This window comes from Chiloscyllium plagiosum, chromosome 5 (genome assembly GCF_004010195.1).
Source record: "Chiloscyllium plagiosum isolate BGI_BamShark_2017 chromosome 5, ASM401019v2, whole genome shotgun sequence".
NCBI classification, from domain to species: domain Eukaryota; kingdom Metazoa; phylum Chordata; class Chondrichthyes; order Orectolobiformes; family Hemiscylliidae; genus Chiloscyllium; species Chiloscyllium plagiosum.
The window spans coordinates 88,774,845-88,794,739 of NC_057714.1; the positions used below are offsets into that span (position 1 = coordinate 88,774,845).

At 38.5% G+C, this 19,895-nt stretch overlaps 1 protein-coding gene across 1 annotated transcript in view; it reads right to left on the reverse strand.

The window, feature by feature from the left end:
- Nucleotides 1–5,119: 5,119 nt before the first annotated feature.
- LOC122550078 (kinesin-1 heavy chain) overlaps nucleotides 5,120–19,895 on the reverse strand; it is a 100,903-nt gene continuing 86,127 nt past the window's right edge. The window contains exons 25-28 of the mRNA XM_043690596.1: nucleotides 15,362–15,500; nucleotides 10,726–10,793; nucleotides 9,482–9,509; nucleotides 5,120–7,808 (exon numbers count right to left, since the gene is read on the reverse strand). Coding sequence (XP_043546531.1) covers nucleotides 7,802–7,808; nucleotides 9,482–9,509; nucleotides 10,726–10,793; nucleotides 15,362–15,500 — 242 coding nt within the window. The 3' untranslated portion in view covers nucleotides 5,120–7,801. The remainder of the gene's footprint in view (nucleotides 7,809–9,481; nucleotides 9,510–10,725; nucleotides 10,794–15,361; nucleotides 15,501–19,895) is intronic.

The window sequence follows — 19,895 nt, forward strand, 5'->3', positions numbered from 1 at the left end:
AAATATTTGTCCATGAAGCATTTTGGAACTTTGAGAGTCAGTGCTCAAGTCTAAGTAAGGTACCAAAACAAATTTATAACCTTAAAATGTTTTGAAATTAATCATCTATGTTTCTACTTCTATTTTTAGAGGAATTTGATTCAGTACCACAACTATTGGGTATACAAAAATTGCACTTGACCAAGGGGTTCAGGTACATAGTTCTTTGAAAGTTGCATCACAGCTAGACAGGGGGATTAAGACAAAATTTAGTGTGTTTGTTTTAATTGCTCTGGTCATTGATTATAGGAGCTTGGATGTCATATTGAAGCTGTACAGGACTACGGTGAGGCCACCTTTGGAGTACTGTGCACAGTTCTGGTTGCCCTGCTTTAGGATGGATATTATTAAATTGGAGAGGGCTCAGAAAAGATTTACTAAGATGTAGCCAGGACTGGAGGGTTTGAGTTATAAGGATAGGCTTGGACACTTTCATTGTAGTGTAGGATGTTGAGGGGATGAATAGCAAGGGTCTTCTCCCTCGAGTGAGGTAGTTTAAAAAGTAGGGGCATATTTTTAAGGTGAAAGGGGAAAGATCTAAAAGGGACCCGAGTGGCAATGTTTTGACACAGAGGGTGGCTCATATATGAAATGAACTGCAAAGGAAGTTGTAAATGCAGATATAGTTACAACATATAAAAGACATTTGGATTGGTACATGAATAAGAAAGGTTTAAAGAGGTTCTTTTAAAATTTGTTCATGGGATGAGGCAGTCACTAGTTAGGCAGCATGTATTGCCTATCTCTAACTGCCCACAGGACAGATGAGAGTCAACCACAGCGTTGTGGGTCTGGAATCACATGTCGGCCAGACCAGGCAAGGGTGGCAGATTTCCTTTCCTAAAAAGGGACATTAGTGAACCAGATGGGTTTTTCTGACAATTAGCATTGAATTTATAGTAGCCATTAGATTCTAAATCGAATTCAAATTCCACCATCTGCCATGGCAGGAATCAAACAGTACCCCAGAAGGTTATCTGGATCTCTAGATTAACAGTCAAAAAGTGTGGCACCGAAAAAGCACAGGTCAGGCAGCATCCAGGAAGGAGTCAACATTTCAGGCATTAGCCCTTCAGCAGAAATCCTAATGAAGGGATTTATGCCCGAGATGTCGACTTCCTTGTTCCTCGGATGCTGCCTGACTTGCTGTGCTTTTCCAGCGCCACACTTTTCAACTCTGACTCTCCAGCATCTGCAGTCCTCACTTTTTCCTAGTCTCTGGATTAACAGTCTCGCGATAATACCACCAGGCCATTAACTCCTCTAAAGTAACCCAAATGCAGGCAAGTTGGACTATTTAGTTTGGAGAAACTTAGTCAGTTTGGACAAATTAGTCCAAAGGGTCTGTTTCTGTGCTGTATGATGACAAACATACATTCTCTGTAGAAATAAAAACTCCACTAGGAAAGTAGCGAAGTCATGCCCAAGTAGAAAGGCTTGGAATAGTACAGTACTAGATTAAAATGAGACGCCTTACCAAGTTGCCAAAGAGTGATGGAGTTGAGACTGCAAATGATTTAATGTTCACCAAAAGATGACCAAGAAATTTGCGTTATACAGGGAAAGAAGATAGAATGAGAAGATATAAAATAAAAACAGATTGTAGGAACTATGCAAGAATGTAAAAAAGGGATGAGGAAGAGTTCTTTTGAAGTACAGACAGAAAAATGACAATGGCAAATGAACAACCAAACTCATATTTTATCTTCACAGTAGGAACCACAATTGATATATTAAATTCACAGAACATGACCTTTACTTGAGCAAGTTCTTTTTTCAGATTGCCAGCGTATGCAATATTTTGCTTCTATTGCTTTATATTCTTTATTGTATATGACTTAACTTGCATGATAAAACTAACCTACTTTATGCAATAAATACTTGCTCAAACTGTCTAAGTAGCCTTTAAGAGCCAAATAATCTATTTAATCTTTCAAATGGAGGTTTTATATCTCCTTCTCTCAATACTGCAATAAATGACATCCTTTTATCTTTTATGGACTGAAAGAAAAAGATATTGAACTGTTTGGACACTGAGTTAAACAGGGTTATTCTCTATTAAACAGAAACTCAGGTAATGATCTGAATCCCACCATAGCAGATATTGAATTTACATTTCACTAAGAATTAAGAGTGTCTAATGGTAACTGAGAAACCACTGTCAATTTTTGGGGAAAACCCATCAGTTCATTAATGCCCTGTAGGGAAAGAAATTGCTGTTCTTACTTGGTCTGGCCTATGTGTGACTCCATACCAATTGAGACAGGCAATAAATGTGCGCCTGGCCTATGACGCCCACATCCCATAAATGAATTTATTTTTAAAAACTTAGTGGCATGTGCTCATTTGACCCTGTTCTTATCTATCCAATTGGGGACAGAATTGCTTGTATTGGCTTCTGGTGTTTCCTAATGTATCTTTGATCTCTTCCCAATTTCATCTACATGCTGCCATGCCACCATCAGCAGTCATTCCCACATATTTACTGACGTAATTGCACTCCCTATCAACACCTTTCTAGCTACCTCTGCTCTCTAAATTGTCAGGCATCCAACCCTGTTGAAACTTTCTCCAGTTAAATAATGGGAACACCAATGTCATACCACATGTTCTAGTCACCCTCACCACCACTCAGTAGAAAACCTAGAATTGATCTGGATTGTTCAAACCTTGGTGCCATAAGTTCCTGACCACATCTGCACCTTCATCACAACCAGCTATTTTCAATAAAACATTACCCAAGTTCATCCCAGATCTCTGCTCATCCATTGCACCCTTGTTATCTGAAGACTTGATGCAGCCTTGACTAGCCACCATGATCGACATATCTAACCTCTAAAACATTACATTAACCAAACTCTGCTGTCCATCTCCCAACTTGTGTAAAATCCAGTTCAGTCATTCTCCGCTCACAGACACACCTCAGTTAAGGAATGCCTCCACTCTCACTTTCAGAGCCCTCCGTGGGCTTGGTCCTCACAGCCCTTCAACTCAAACAAAAACTGAATAAAAACGGTGGATGCTTTAAATCACACAAAAACAGGAATTGCTGAAAAAGCTCAGCAGGTCTGGCAACATCTATGAAGAGAAATCAGTTAACATTTTGGGTCCAGTGACCCTTCACAGAACTCAGAGGTGTGCTCCTCAATCCTGGTCTCTTGAGCATGCCCAATTTTAATTGCCTTACTATTGGAGGTTTGGCTTTCAGTTACCAAGGCCCTATACTCTGAAAATCCCTCCTTAAACCCTTCTGCCTCACTTTCCTGGTGACAAGTCTTAAAATTTACCTCTTTTGCCAAGCTTTTGGTCATCTGACCTCATGTTGCTTTGTGCCGAATGTCAAATTTTGTTTCAGGTTTTCAGACATTGTGGTATACAAGCAACATAGTTTTTTTTAAAAATAAAATGAAATCAGCTGGTCAAGTCCTCATTTTCATTTAATTTTAAAAAAGCAAATGCTATTTGTCAAGTATGCTTATGTCATGTCTTCTGCAACAATGCCTGTTTATTGCACACAAATAACAACAAACCACAATCATTCTTGTACAAGTTTATTTGCAGGACTGCCTGCAATGTTGAATTTTCAAATCATTAGATTTGAATCAGGAATCAAGCTAATCAGTGGTAGAATGATCTTTCATACATGTCAGTTCTATCATCTCCAACAGAACAACTTACAGTTCTCAACTTCAGCCAAAGCAATGATACTTCAGGATCCTGCTAGAAGATGATGTGAGTTTGTTGTTTGTTGGGAGGACATAGGAAAAACAAAATGCAGTTCTACTCAACAGCAATCTTGAAAAACTTTAAGTTTTAAATATACTACAGATATGATTACAATATTTCATGGTCATGCAAGTCATCTGTTCTGTGCTATTACATTTCGTGGGAGGGACAATTTTAGTTACCAATACATTAAAATCATGTTGAAAGTCAAGATTTTCAGCATGTTCACTTATGACAATGTTCCACTCATAAGTTAAAACGAGGTCTTATTCCAATGTTTATACGCTCAGCTTTTATATAGTTTTATGGGAAAATTAACACGCCTCAAATATAGCTCATATCAGTGTCAGAGTTTTACAGCTTGGAGTAAGGCTCTTTGGCCCATTGTGTCCGTCAAACATCCATCCATTCTAATCCCATTTTCCAGTACTTGGCCTTGTATGCTTTAGCATTTCAAGTGTCATCTAAAGAATTCTTAAATGCCTTGAGGGTTCCTATCTTGTTGACTCTTTTAGGTAGCAAATTCTTGATACCCACCATGAAAAATCTTCTCCGCAAATACCTTTAAACCTCCTGCTCTTTACATTAAAACTATGTCCCTAGTTATTAATCCTTCTACTAAGCCCCATCTGCCCTATACATGCTCAACTTCTGCAGCTCAAATCAGAACCTCCTCAGATGACTGTTCTAAGTAAAACAACCCTGGCCCATCTGGTCTCACTTCATAGTGAAATCACTTTAGCCTAGGGAGCTTCCTCGTGCATCTCATCTGCACCCTCTCCAGTGCAATCATATCCTTCCTATAATGTGACAACTAGAACTGCACAGTCCTCCACCAGCAACCATGATCCAAGACTTGTAACTAACATACAGCTCCATCATAACCTACTTGCCCTTGTATTCAATGTCTTGATAAATAAAGGCAAATGTGCCATTGTCTTCTTAACCATTGATCCATCTGTTCTGCTACTTTCAAGAATGTTTGGGCAGATACACTAAGATCCCTCAGTACCTTGTACAGTCCTACCATTCAGGATATACTTGCTTGTCTTGTTAAAAGCTTCACCACTCACTTTTCAGGATTAAATTCCATTTACCACTGTTCAGCCTGTCAGCTTTAACAAACTTTCAAGTCACAAAAAGTCATCGTCTGCAGTGATATTATAATTTGCAAACAGCTTAGTTAAACCCAGACCTGAATTTTAATGAACTATAACCATACATCTATGCACCTTCCTCTGGATAAACTATTGCAAGTGGCACTCATTACTGCTGATTTGCAACCATTAGTTGTGTGTTGGACTGAAGTTTTTTTTTCCCAATAAAAAATGTTTCTACTCAAATGTTCACTGAATTCCCAGATAAAGTTCATTTATTTAAACACAAATACATTTACAGCATGCAGTCAGTCAAAACTAAATGATGGCTTAACAAAAACATTTTATGTGCCTTCTCCTGTCCGACTTAGTCTGCACCACATTCCACAGGCGGAAACCTTAGTGTCTTCTCATGTCAAATTTAGAACTATTACAGTAATTTCCTTAGCATTGTTTAAATTATGCAAATAATTTAGTTGATCACCATGAATAAATATTAGATTTTTATTCAATTGCATTTATGCTCAAAATCATTCATTTCTACAAGATCTGAGGAACAAGCTCACAATAAGCACTTGAAGGGTACACTGCAATGCAATCAGGATAACAAGGCATTTACTATTCAAATGACAAATTTATATTCAACACCTTTTGTGTCGTCCTGTCCAGATGATTTGCCATGGCAACTTTGATTAACATCACATATTGGAAATTGCACAGAAAATTGAAATACAATAAACAGGTCCTTAAACCAGTTATGTTTCCAGTGCAGTGACTGCACCTAATGGCCAGTATTGAGTGTTAGGCACATAAGACCCAATATCTGAAAAGAATATCTAACAAGTAAATATGCAAAATCAGATGGTTTTTTATATTATCAAGACAACAAACATACAAAAACAATTAAGTTTCATCTTAAATAATAAATCTCATGGACCAAATATTCCTTTTTTCAGATGCAAATGGAGTATGGCTTTTTTTTTGCATCATCTAGGAGGCCTGATAGACGAACTGGTCAAATCAGTATCAGAGCAACAAGTCCAAGTATTATTAGATTCAAAACTGACCTTCAAAAGTGGTCAAAGTACATTCGGCACTATGTTTAACTCAGATTTGCATTATTAGCTAATTTGTTGGTCAGCCTCCAGTCAGCAAGTAAAACAGAGCTGGAAAATTGGGAGGCCAAGGAAGAGAGAGAGCACACAATGCTAAAAACAATCACCTGTTTAATTAAGCACATCAATTCATCATTTATTCAGATCACATATTTGTACTTCCTGTCAATTTGGTTGGTTACTTGTAAAGTTGTTTTCTTTAGTACATAAATGATTCACCTACTCAAATATTCAATACCATAGCCAATATCTTGCCAGAAGGCTTGATGCATCAGGTTAAGGATATACCTTGCTGATTAGTCACAAGTAATAATACTCCACAAGTAACTAACCAAATCGACAAGCAGACACACCCTTTTTTGAAATTATAAGTGGTATGTAAAACAAGGGCATTTTAGGGGATGCACCACTTAAAAATATGCCTCAATAATGTTTAAGTCAGGTCTAAATTTAGACTATTAGCTCCATGGAGACACTTCATTGAAGTTTTGTTCATTGCATATTGCTTACTCACTTTATCCCACTAAAGAATCTTAGCTGGCTATGTGACCTTATCCATCATTTAGTCTGTTCTCATCTTTCCCCATTCATGTTAATAACCTTTCATACTGTGAACAGGGTTTCTGGACAAGTGCCAGGACTGAACCAGTTTTTCCTCCTGGGGACTTTTTTTAAAATGTTAGCCTCAACATCAGTATTTTGCTTTCCTAACGAAGGCCAATTATAGTAAAATAGTACTTCACAAATTTGCACTTACTTTCCATTTGTGGGTATTTTCAAATGAGCCATTTTGCATTTTGAGTTATCATTGAATAGGTTGACTAACAGCATATTCCAGGTATTAAAAAAAAACAGATTAGGATAAAATGTTCAAGCAATGGCCAAACATTACAGATGTTATTTTTTTTAAATTGAGTATTTGCACTTCTCCTGAAATCTATTTTAAAAACAGTAAAAGTGCAATGTTTTAACTCAAATACTTTTAAATAATGCTCTCCCTGCGTAATGAGCCTAAAGACAAAATACTGATCTTTAGTTTATCATAAAAAGCAATGGCAAAATCTGGACAGACTATGTTGCGTGCTCCAAATCAAAATATAATGCCTTTTAATTTACCCTCATTTATGCTCAGATAATGTGTTTTAGCGTTCTCCCATAAACTTAGTCAGACAATGCCACAATATATTTATGTTACAGTCTCATTAGACATTCCTGTATTTTACTGTTAGCAGCTTATTATTCTGTACTACCCTAAATCTGCTCTAACCATATACTGTCATGAATGTACCTTCAGTATTCAAATTGTTCTACTCCTCTTCATCTCAAACCAAAAAAAAATCCATTTCAAGAAAAAAACTTCAAGTACTATCTTAATTTACACAAGGGTGATAGCTGCGTTCCTCCAAATCACTTTTCACTGTAAAACAAGCTTATCAAATCTACTTGGCGACATTGTTTCACAAGTCCTAAAACAATGAAATGTACACAAATTAGGCTTCATTGCTTCTGCTAAAGTTTTCCTGCAACAACGTACATTCAACTTGGCACAGTGCAGACTAAATTTAAGACATGAATGACAATGTACTGTGCAATGGAGCTACACATTAAATTAAATGTAGTTATTTGCAAGGCGCCTACATTGCACTCTTGTTTTGCAAGAAGATCAGTAAGGAGGTTCTGCCAAGGGTGGAGCTGTACAGGCCAGGGCTTTTTTTTTTTAAATATAATTTTTCAAAAATAATCCTGTGAAAAGTCTAGTTGGAGAGTTCACTGCTTTGGAATGATAAGTTGTTTGGATGATACCTCTTTGATTATGTTGTTGCTTTAGCAGCTGTAAAGAAAAAAATGAAATCAGTATTATAAAACCTAGTCAAATCCATGTGTTGAATGGTTTTGCAAATCATAAAACAGCATTTATTATTTTCGTTAACAAACGAAACTCTCAAGGAAGTCTGGAAGGAAATAAGGGAAAGATAGGAAGAATCAAAGAGCTATAACTGGAAATTTTGATTTTAAAGTAGGCACGTTACATTTAAATTCAACTATATCATGTTTCGGTATTTAAAATTAGAACCCAGCACTGCATGAAACAGGAATTTTTCTTCACAGGGTGGTAATGCCAATTCAACTCTATTTAATCTTTAAATTTCAAATATTTTGTCAATATCTTTAAAAAGAAAGGTTCATTGAAAGCCCAGAATATAAAGTGATATCATGAAAGGAGAGATGGATGCAACTAAGATACATATCAGCCATGATCTCACTGATTAGCCTGCTCCTCTTCCTAGCACTTAGTGAAAGAAGCAAGCAACCAACAAAGTTACTTTTCTCTTCTGAATAATATCTATCATGGAATGAAATGTATAGCAAAATGATAATAGGTTTAATCACTAATTAATCTATTAAAACTTGAGATTTTCTTTCAATTCCTGATCTTGGGAAATTCAAATGTGTTAAACATAGACCTATATATACATACAGGGAAATTAAAAGATTTGCTCACCACATTGTGACAGTATTATGGGCTAACAGATAAATTACATTAAAAGCTCACTGTGGAAGACAAACAGTAGTCTCTTAGTAATATACCACTAAGAATAAAGCTTTTATACAAAGCCAATATTTTGAAACTTCACTAACCATTTTCAAAACTTTAATGAACTCCATTCAAAGTTTATACTTTTAAGAAAATACCAATTATTCTACCTATGCTTACCTAGTAGAGCTATAAACAACTAGTTTGAGACTTTAAGGTGCGTCATTGAAATTTGTTCGAATTGGAAAGCAATGTAAATGTTAGCTTGCAGGTGCTGTTGCCTGCCTGGTCTTAAAGGTAGGGTGTTGGGTCAAATTGGCACTTAAAAATAGAATGCAAAAGATTACTACATGCTGAAATCACGCATAGCAAGAACAATAACAACTAGTGATCTCGCATACACAAAATAATAAAGCCCAGTCTTGGAAGCAATTACTTAGGAAGGCTCAGTACATATGGGTTGGATGGAGAATTGTAACTAGCTTGTTATTATGCAATTTTATTGGCTTATGGGGTCCATATAGAAAGGATGTAGAGAACCACTTTTACAAAAAGCGTGACAGAGATTTAATTTAACAGATAAGAATAATCTTTTCTCAGAGTTGCAACAATTTAGAACTCTGCTTCCAAAGCCTTTTAAATTGTCCTTGAATATTTTTAAGGCAGATGTGCATAGATTCTTGAAGCAAGGTGGTGTGGGGCTAGGTGGTCACGTGGAGTTATCGGCTAAGATCTTACTAAATGGCAGGCCAGCTTGAAGGGCCAACTAGCCTACTCCTGCTCTGTCCTACTTCGATTTGAATGTTGGTATGGAATAAAAAAGGACAAAAAAGTCACACAAAGTCCAAGGGATTATTTTAAATCATTTCAAATACACAAAAGGATCATTCAGAATCTATAGGATTAGGAAAAGTCTGTGGGAAGGAATTATCTATCACAAGTGTAAGAATAGGAGGTTATGTATTCACCTATTGTCATTTATATCTCTCAGGTCACCTGCAAGATCCATGTATATCCAGTAGCGAGAAAAAAATGCAACAGTAAAGTTAATGGAATTTGCAGAAAAGAATGTTCTATTATCGGGAGAGTAGGTAAGATGGAAGAAAACTTAAAGACAATGCTTCCTGAAAAGAATACAATGTTTCAGAAACAATACTTCAAATGAAGAGCTTTTACCTCCACTGAGTGGAGTAAACTCATCTATACCAGTTGGCAAAGCAGGAATGTATATCAAAGTCAAGTAATTTATATTTGCATAACCATTGAAAGAAAAAAAAAATTGATCTTGTAAATGTAAAGGCAACAAGTTAATTTGCTACAAGGCAGTCTTTATCAAATCAACATTCTACACAAGATTTTTACACTATGTGTAAAAAATAAATCAATATATTTGCACCATCAGACTGGAGGCTGCATTTTGTGGCCAGCAAAGCACTAAAGCTGGCTTGAGAGCTCAAAAGAAAACTATTCACAAAGATTTATTAAGCTTTATGGCCTGGATGTTCCCCTTCTGAGTATTAGCTTAAACCTGAAGCTAAGTCATAGGGATCCCAAGCATTCAGCAATAAGGATGACCTCAAACTTGGTGGGCAGTCAATCACACTGAACAACTCACATTTTGCAAATCTAGTAGTAAAATGAATGGTTAAATAGGTAACTAAATGATCGGGACATGCACATGGGATTAAGTTGAAACCTGTTTTTTTTTTTAAATTGTGCATTTTTAACCATAATACAAAAAATGGCATTGCTCAAATAAAATTCATTTCAGTGTTCGAATGATTGTTCAAAAGTGATCATAAACTAGTTATACTTCATTCAACAAGACAATTATTTTCAAGCATTTCAGACAGAAGCTGAATATTTGTTTTAAACTGCAAATATGAACTAAAGAAGTTGGTGTCAGTTTAAGAAAAGTAATGACTGACCATTTCATTGTCATAATTATTGCAAGATCCATTCATCTGTGCTTCATCGCAAATGATCATTCACAACTTTTTATTTGTATGGGCTATGTAAGCAAAATGGCTTAAGAATCACAGGTATTCAGATACCTATATACAAGGCCACATGCACTATACATTCTAAGATAAACTATTTGTTCGATCATTCTAAACATACCCAATATTCTTCAGAAACTACATTTAAAACACTGCCTTAACCTCCAGCTTACATAAGTAATAAACTTACATATTACATCAAGGTAGCTTACCTTTAACAGATGAAGGCACGAAGCCAATGTCTCCAATTTCAGCATTATTAGCCATCCCTCCACCAACACTACAAAACAAAAAAAAAGCTATTATATTCCAAACTCCCAAATGGGAATTTTTTTTATATATAAAAAGGAGAGGAACTGAACAGTTTTCAATTTCTGCCTAGCTGGCCCAATAATTTGTCCCAACACTGGTTTGCATTCAGAAATAGCTGTATGCAAACAGCACTTACCCATCTGGAACAAAAACATCAGTTTAAAAAAAGCACAATAATCTAATCAGAGAAGACGCCACCATCTTAAGACAGAGGCCTAGTTCCAGATCACTGAGGTCACCACTACCCATTACATTACTTCCCCTTTTGATTACCAAAAACATCCTTCCTGAATTTACCACATCCCCCATAATAGTTATCATTTCATAATAATGTGCAATCATATAAAGATAGCAGCTACCAATACAGTGCCATACTTAATATTTTCTATTCCTTGAACACTTTCAATGATTTATTATCACATGAATAGAGATAGTGAAAAGTATTGTTTTGCATGTGATCTAGCTGTTCTTGAATCTATTAATACATGTTTTTAAACATTTATATCTTCTGCCTAATGGAAGAGTATAACAGGGGTGGGAGGGGTCTTCGATTATATTGGCTGTAATGGATTTACAGTTAAATTTAAATTGTAAAATTCCTCTTGAAATATAGTGATACTTTATACCTCAAGCAATTCATTTTAGACACAAAAATAACAATTGCATTTCAAAATTTCATGTTATTGTTACAATTACCACCATCTTGTTCATCCACACTATACAGTCTTGGAAATAAAACTTTGAATCTTTCAAGATGCTGTGTGTAAAACGTAGAATCAAGCAAGCAATTAAAGCATAGGCCTTAGAATTTCAGTGATAGATATACAGCTGGACAACAAACACCAGTAATACCTATGAAAGGATATTGAAAGATCAATTTCAAATCTGACTGACATTCAAGCTAGATTCATTTCACCAAATAAAATATGTGTCAACCAGATCATCAGATGCTTACGTAGGATTCATACCCCTTTCCTTTCGGGAGGCTAAACTATTCCACTTCTCAGATGAAGGTGAAGGTGAAATTAGATCATATGAACATTTCTAAAACAAAAATAATACCTCCTAGGAAATTTATTGTACAATCAGCTAATATCAGAGGAAAAGTTATTCAACAAAATTGCCTCATTAGAATCTCAAACTTACTACAGGAGACAATCATTCAGTTCTTTCTGCTGATGGGTCCTTGAGAAATCAGTTTAGCTCCACATCTGCTTTCTGACCATGGCCTTGTTTCTGTATTGTATACTCCATGCAATCAGTTAGAGACATAACTTAATCAAGCTCAACTGATTCTTCCAATAGTCAGTAACATGGTCCAGATTTTGTATTTCAGTCAAAAGAATAAGTTATTAAAATTTCGATTCCAAGAATGAACAGGGATTCACAGAAACCCATCAATTCTAGCAAGCCTAGACAGTGTAAGCACAGGATGTTCCGAGTGACCAAAATCAGTCTAAGGATACTGGGTTTGCCATTTAGGACTGAGCTAAGAGTTTTCTTTGCCCGGAGTGTTGACAACCTCTGCTACAGAAAGCAGAGTCACAAAGCATGGAAACAGACTCTTCAGTCCAACTAGTCCATGCCAACCACTTCCCACCCTGGTCTAACCTTCCTGGTTTTGCCCATATGCCTCCAAACCTTTCCTATTCACCCATTTGATCAGATGCCTTTTAAACGTTGCACCTGCATCTGCCACTTCTTCTGGCAGCTTATTCTACACATGAACCACTGTTTAAAAAAAAAAGAAAGTTGCGCCTCGTGTTCTTTTTAAAGCTTTCTCCCCTCACCTTAAAAATATGCCTCCTAGTTTTGAACTCCCCCACCTTTGGGAAAAAACCTTTGCTATTCATCTTATCTATGACCGTCACCATTTTACAAACCTCTATAAAAGGTCACCCCTCAAACTCCCATGGTCCAGTGAAGTGTGTCCAGGCCTATCCGACTCAAAGTCTCAGTCCCAGCAAAATCTTAAGTCATTGTTGAACCCTCTCCAGTTTAATATCTTTCCTGTAACAAGGCAACCAGAACTACAATCAGTCCTCCAGAAGGTTTGAAGGGCCAAGAGCAGGCAGGTGGGACAAGTTTAGTTTTGTGATTATGTTTGGCATGGACAGGTAGGAACAAAGGGTCTGTTTCCACGCTGTGTGACTCTAAGAGACCTCCCCAACTCCCTGTACAACCTCAATATGACATCCCAAAGCAGTTGAGGTCAATTGAATAAGAGTCAGGTATAGCCCTTAGTACTAAAAGGAGAGAAAGTGGGAGCAGGATACAGAGTTGGATTAGCCATGATCATCTTAAATGGTAATCCAGGCACAAAAGACCAAATGGCCTATTGCCAGTCCTAATTTCTATGTTTCACACCTCAATTTGTGGAATTCCCTTGCCCAGTGAAGTAGTTGAGGTTTCCTCATTGAAGGTTTTTAAAGCTAATTAGATAATTCCTTTACTGATCAAAAAATTAAGGGTTATGGTGAGGGGGCGGATAAGTGGAGCTGAGGCCACGAAAAGATCAGTCACGGTCTTATTGAATGATGGAGCTGGTTCGAAGGATCATTCCTGCTCAGGGGTCTAATTATCCACAATACCAATTATCAGTAACATCTTGGCTACAGAAGACTCAATATATTATCGCATGTTACTGCATGGAGATAGTAAATGCCCAAATTTAATTTCAACCTTGCAACTTAAATATTAAAGCAATTTATATTGTTTATCTAATCCTAGTCTTCATTCAGTTTCCACCATGAACAAGACCAAAATATTAAGATTTAGTACTTGCCACAATGTAACTCTTCACTAAGGGACAGGGATTTACTTCATTACGCTCGAAGAGGATGGTGCCACTATTCTGACTGATAATAAATGATGTACACAAAATTCACTCTCCACTTCAAGATGACAGCAGAGCAGCTCATCTGCTCTATCCTCTTGCTTTGCTTTTGTCTGCGTTTTTTGAACTTTTTAAACTTATTCAGACAGAACTGGTTGGGAATGGTGGCAAGGTTAGCTTGCAGATTGGAGGCAGTCACGGGGAGGCGAGATCCTGGTGTGAACATGAGGCAAGTCCCCAGACTGGAGGCCATTGCAGGGAAGTGAAGGAGAGGCTATCGCAAGGTGGTGAGTCCCCTTCATGAAGAGGCAAGGCCCCTTGTGAACTGCAGATGACGCCTGGAGTTTCGAAGTCTGGTATGGTCTAGAGGCTGGAAGGACTAAATTGCGCATTTTTATTGCTAGGTTTTTTTTATTTTTTCTATTTTATATCAAATACTTAAGTATCTGTGCCTACATATCTTGAACATTAGATGGCACCATGAGTGGCAACTTGTAAACTTTTCACTGTACTCATTTGAGTACATGAGACAAAGCTAATTCAATTCAGATAGCACTTCCAATGTTCAATGGGAAAAGTGATGTGAAGGTGCCGGTGTTGGACTAGGGAGAACAAAGGTAAAAAGCACAACACCAGGTTATAGTCCAACAGAGGTAAAAACAATGACTGCAGATGCTGGAAACCAGATTCTGGATTAGTGGTGCTGGAAGAGCACAGCAGTTCAGGCAGCATCCAAGGAGCTTCAAAATCCAACAGGTTTACTTGGAAGTACTAGCTTTTGGAGAGCTGCTCTTTTGTCAGGTAACTGATGGAGCAGCATCATAGGACAGTTTATAGCAAGTGATCTTACAACTGATGCAATATACTTAACAAACAGACTGCTGTTAAATCTTTTATCATTTAGAATGGGTTTCAGGTTTCCATTCATTAATATGCAAATCCTAGAACTTCTTTTAAGACACATTCCTGAGATAGCTTAAGGTTTTACTAAAAAAAAATCTCAGCTCAGACAATACATTAAAGGTGTGAGGTTAGAATCTGTCTGTATTCCAGTCTTCAGTCAGACTAGTTCCATTTCCAAAGTAGGAATTTCTAAAATGTCACATGGATTGACTGCCTGCAGATTGTGCTTTTTGAACAAAGTGAAATGTATCTGCCATCTGATGAAGGAGCAGCGCTCTGAAAGCTAGCGCTTCCAAATAACCCACTGTTAAAAGATTTAATTTTTAATAAAACCTTAAGTTATCACAGGAATGTGATTTGAAAGAAGTTCTGAGACTTACATATTAATGAAACCTGCAACCCATTCTAAAAGATGAAAGATTTAACAACCATCTAGGTTTGCTCAATGCATTGCATCAGTTGTATGATACTATGATCTTTTGCTATAAGTCATCCTATGATCCTGCCCCACGAACTACTCTGATGAGGGAGCAGTGCTCCAAAAGCTAGAATTTCCAAATAAATCTGTTGGACTATAATCTGGTATTGAGATTTTTAATCATGGGAATAGGTATTACAATGAGAGCACCAGCAGAATTCTGCAGATTTGTAAAACCTGGAACTTGTTAAAATAGTCTGTACAAATTATTAGTGTGCCAGAGCACACAACAAAAGCATTGAAAATAGTCAAGTTTAGTCAAAAGTATTTGACTTATTAGAATATTCCAAGAACAAATTTTCACATCCACGATACATACAACTTATCTGATTTTACACCGCCTCCACCTCCACGGACTGCAACTGCTTGGCTGTTCTGGAAGAATCCACCTCCCCCACGAATTGCACTTGGGTGAGTTGGGGAAGCCATAGGGGGCTGCCCAGGGCGGATTGGTTTAGCTAGATAAACAAAAGGAAAAGCATTTGTAAAAACATTAAGTCTTGCTTCAAGCCATAGTCATAACGTTACACTTTAAACACCCTGCTACGCTTATACAAACAAGAAAAAGGTTTATACAATTTAGGAATTATGCTTTGAATTGCATTAGATTTACAGAATCTACAAAGAAACTGACCATAATTCCTAAATTAAGAGTAAAACCACACCAGCAGGTAAGGCAAGAGGGTGTCAAAATAAATTAAAGGAATTCTATCCAAATGGATAGTAGAATTGAAACAATGTAGGTGGACTCTGTACACATCAGCACAGTCACCAGTACCAAAGGGAGGACCTCAGCAAGACACCCTCCAAGGACAAGCAGTCACCTACACTGAAGAGCAGGTCATCATGGGCCTCGTGTTGAGGAGTGCATAAGGCCCAAACACTACATCACTAGAGTTTTCCTCTTTCCCACCTCCTCTAACCAAAAGAGAAGTGGAGGGATAGGGGGAGGGGGAAGCAGCCAGAAGTCACTGCACAGACTGGCACAAATGATATAGGTAGAAAGAGAGACAAGGTCCTGCAGAGTGATTATAGAGAGCTAGGAGAAAAGTTAAAAACCAGGACCTTGTTGGTGATAATCTCCACATCACTTCCAGTGCCATGTGCTAACAAGGGTAAGAACAAGAGATTATCACAGATGAATGCTAAAGTGGTGGTGCAGGGAGAGGGGTTTCAGATTTTGAGATCACTGGAATCTTTTCTGGGACAGACGTGACCTGTTCAAGAGGGATACATTGCACCTAAACTGGAGGGGAACCAGTGCTGCAAGGGAGGGTTTAAACTAGATTGCCATGGGCATGGGATCCACATTAGCAGGGAGGCAAATGCAAGGGCACTTGCTCGAAGGGCATACAGTAAACAGAAAAAGTTGAAGAGACAAGTCAGGCTGGAACATGACAGGGAACAAGGAACACCTGTTGGATTAAATTGCATTTATTTCTATGCAAGAGGGCTGACAGATAAGGACAATGAACTCAGGGCGTGGATAGTTATGTGGGACTGCGATATTATAGTCATTACACAAACATGGCTAAGGGAGGGACAGCCTAATGTGCCAGGGTACAGGTGCTTTAGACAGGACAGAGGTGGTGGAAGGAGGGGAGAGGAAGTTGCATTTTTGATTAAGACAAGTATCACAGCAGTAATCATATGAAGTAACTGAAGGATTATCCAGTGAGGCTTTGTGGGGGGAAGCTAAGAAATAAGAGTATGGTGATCTCATTGCAGTTGTACTATGTGCCCCAAATAGTCAACAGGAATTAGAGGAATAAATATGCAGGGAGACTTGCAAGAGGATTGTTATAGTAGGGGATTTTAGTTTTCCTAACATAAACTGAGATTACCAGGAATGGAATTTGTTAAGTGCGTCCAGGAATGTTTCCTCAAGCAGAGGAAAGTATGGGAAGGGGTCAAACTCAACTTACTTTTGGGAAATAGGTCAGGACAGGGGACAGTAGGGAACACATGGGGCCAGTGACCATAGCTCTATTGATTTTAAAATAGTTATGGAAAGGCTCAAAAACTGATCCACAGATTAAAGTCCTAAATTGGAGCAATGCAAATGTTGATGGAATTAGACAGGAGCTTGCAGGGGTTGATTGGAGTAGTTTGCTTGCAGGCAAAGGGACCTCTGGCAACTGGGAGGCCTTTAAAAGTGAGATACCTAGAGTTCAAGGTCTAAAAGATTCTTGTGAGGGTGAAGGGAAAGATTGGCAGAAGTAGGGAACCCTGGATGACATGACAAGATATTGAGGCTTTGACCAGAAAAATGGAGGGATGGCACAGGTTCAGGCGCTGGGATCAAAAGAATCCCTGAAGATATACTGGCAATATCAGGATTTTACTGAAGGAAGTCCTTCAGTAAAAGGGGCACAAGATAGCCTTGGCTGAGAAGATTTGGGTGAATCCAATGAGGTCCTTTAAATATATTAAAGGAAAAAGAATAACAAAAGAGAATAGGGATGCTCAATGACCAAAATGGACATGTATATTAGAATCACTGGAGATGGACAAGGTTCTTGAATATTTTCCTGTGTGTTTATCATACAGAAAGACAACTTGGGAAAGTTAGTGGTGATATCTTGGGGACAGTCTGTATCACAGTGGTGTTGGATGCATTAAAATGTAAGAAGGTGGATAAATCTCCTGGTCCTGACCAGATATATCCAAGAACACTGCAAAGGGCTAGAGAAGAAATTGCAGGAGCCCTGGCTGATATTTTTGCATCATTGTTAGTCATGGGTGAGGTCCCGGAAGATTGGAGGGTAGTGAATGCTGTGTCATTATTCAGGAGCTGCAAAGAAAAGCCTTGGAACTATACTTAGACTAGTACGTTTAACAACAGTAAGTTATTTGAAAAGATTGAGGGATAGGACATATATGCATTTTGAAAGACAGGGTTTGATTATGAGTAGTCAGCACAGCTTTGAGAGTGGGAGATCATGCCTCACAAATTTGCTAGAGTTCTTTGATGAAGTGACCAGGAAGGTTGATGAGGGCAGTGCAGTAGACAGAGTCTATATGGAACCAAAAGAGAAAATGCTGGAAAATCTCAGCAGGTCTGGCAGCATCTGTAAGGAGAGAAAAGAGCTGATGTTTCAAGTTTAACTGACCCTTTGTCAAACCTCCCTTTTTTTTTAGCTTTGACAAAGGGTCAGTTAGACTCGAAACGTCAGCTCTTTTCTCTCCTTACAGATGCTGCCAGACCTGCTGAGATTTTCCAGCATTTTCTCTTTCAGATTCCAGCATCCACAATAATTTGCTTTTATCCAGAGTCTATATGGATTTCAGTAAGGCCTTTGATCAGGTTCCACAGGCTGCTCTGGAAGGTTAAATCGCATGGAATCTAGGGCGAGCTGGCAAATTGGATACACAATTGCCTTGGTTGTAGGAAGTAAAAGGGCAACAATGGAAGGATGTTTGTCAGACAGGAGGTCTGTGACAAGTGGAGTGCCTCTGGGGTTGGTTTTGGGCCCTCTGCTGTTTGTTATCTATAGCAATGATTTGGATGAGAATGTACAAGACACGATTACTAAGTTTGATGACCCTAAAACAGGCAGTCCCATGGACAGTGAGGAAGGTTATCAGAAATTGCAGCAGAATCTTGATCAACTGGGGAATTGGGTAGAGAAATGGCAAATGGAGTTTAATATAGCTAAGTGTGAAGTGTTGCATTTTGGAAAGCCAAATCATGTTAGGAGTTTCATGGTAAATGTTAGGGCCTTAAGGATTGTAATGGAATGGCGGGATCTTGGAGTTCAGGTTCACAGGTCTCTGAAATTGGAGTCACAGATAACCAGGGCAATGAAGGAGGCTTTTGGCACACTGGCCTTCATCAGTCAGGGCAGAGTATAGAAGTCAGCATGGATGGGCATTTAGGTTGGCATGGACCAGTTTGGACCAAAGGGCTTGCCTCTATGCTGTAGGACTCTATGACCATGTGACTCTATGAATGGAGTCAAACAGGTATGATTTAATTGCCATTATGGAGATGTGACTGCAGATGACCAAGGCTCAGACTGGAATATTCAAGAGTTTTCAATATTTAGGAAAAATAGGAGAAAGTGAGGACTACAGATGCTGGAAAAGTCAGAGTCGAAAATGGTGGCGCTGGAAAAGCACAGCAGGTCAGGCAGCATCCAAGGAGCAGGAGAATCGGTGTTTTGGGCATAAGCCCTTCATCAGGTATGTGAAGTGGGGGAGGAGGATGAGAGATAAATAGGAGTGGGGCGATAGGCAAGAAAGAAAAGGAGATGGGTACTGCTAATAATAAAGAATGGGATCAACACATTGGTGAAACAGCATCTTAGATGAGGAAGTTAGAATGTGTAAATCTTAGATCAGTTTGGGTAGAGGTAAAAAATGGGAAGTCAAGCATTAGCTGGAGCTTTTCCCATAATCAAAGTTATCGAGGAGAAAGTGAGGACTGCAGATGTTGGAGATCAGAGCTGAAAATGTGTTGCTGGAAAAGCACAGCAGGACAGGCAGCATCCAAGGAGCAGGAGAATCGACGTTTTGGGCATGAGCCCTTCTTCAGGAATGAGGAAAGTGTGTCCAGCAGGCTAAGATAAAAGGTAGGGAGGAGGGACCTGGGGGAGGGGTGTTGGAAATGCGATAGGTGGAAGGAGGTTAAGGTGAGAGTGATAGGCCGGAGTTGGAGGTTGGTGGCCTATCACCCTCACCTTGACCTCCTTCCACCTATCGCATTTCCAACACCCCTCCCCCAAGTCCCTCCTCCCTACCTTTTATCTTAGCCTGCTGGACACACTTTCCTCATTCCTGAAGAAGAGCTCATGCCCGAAACGTCGATTCTCCTGCTCCTTGGATGCTGCCTGACCTGCTGCGCATTTCCA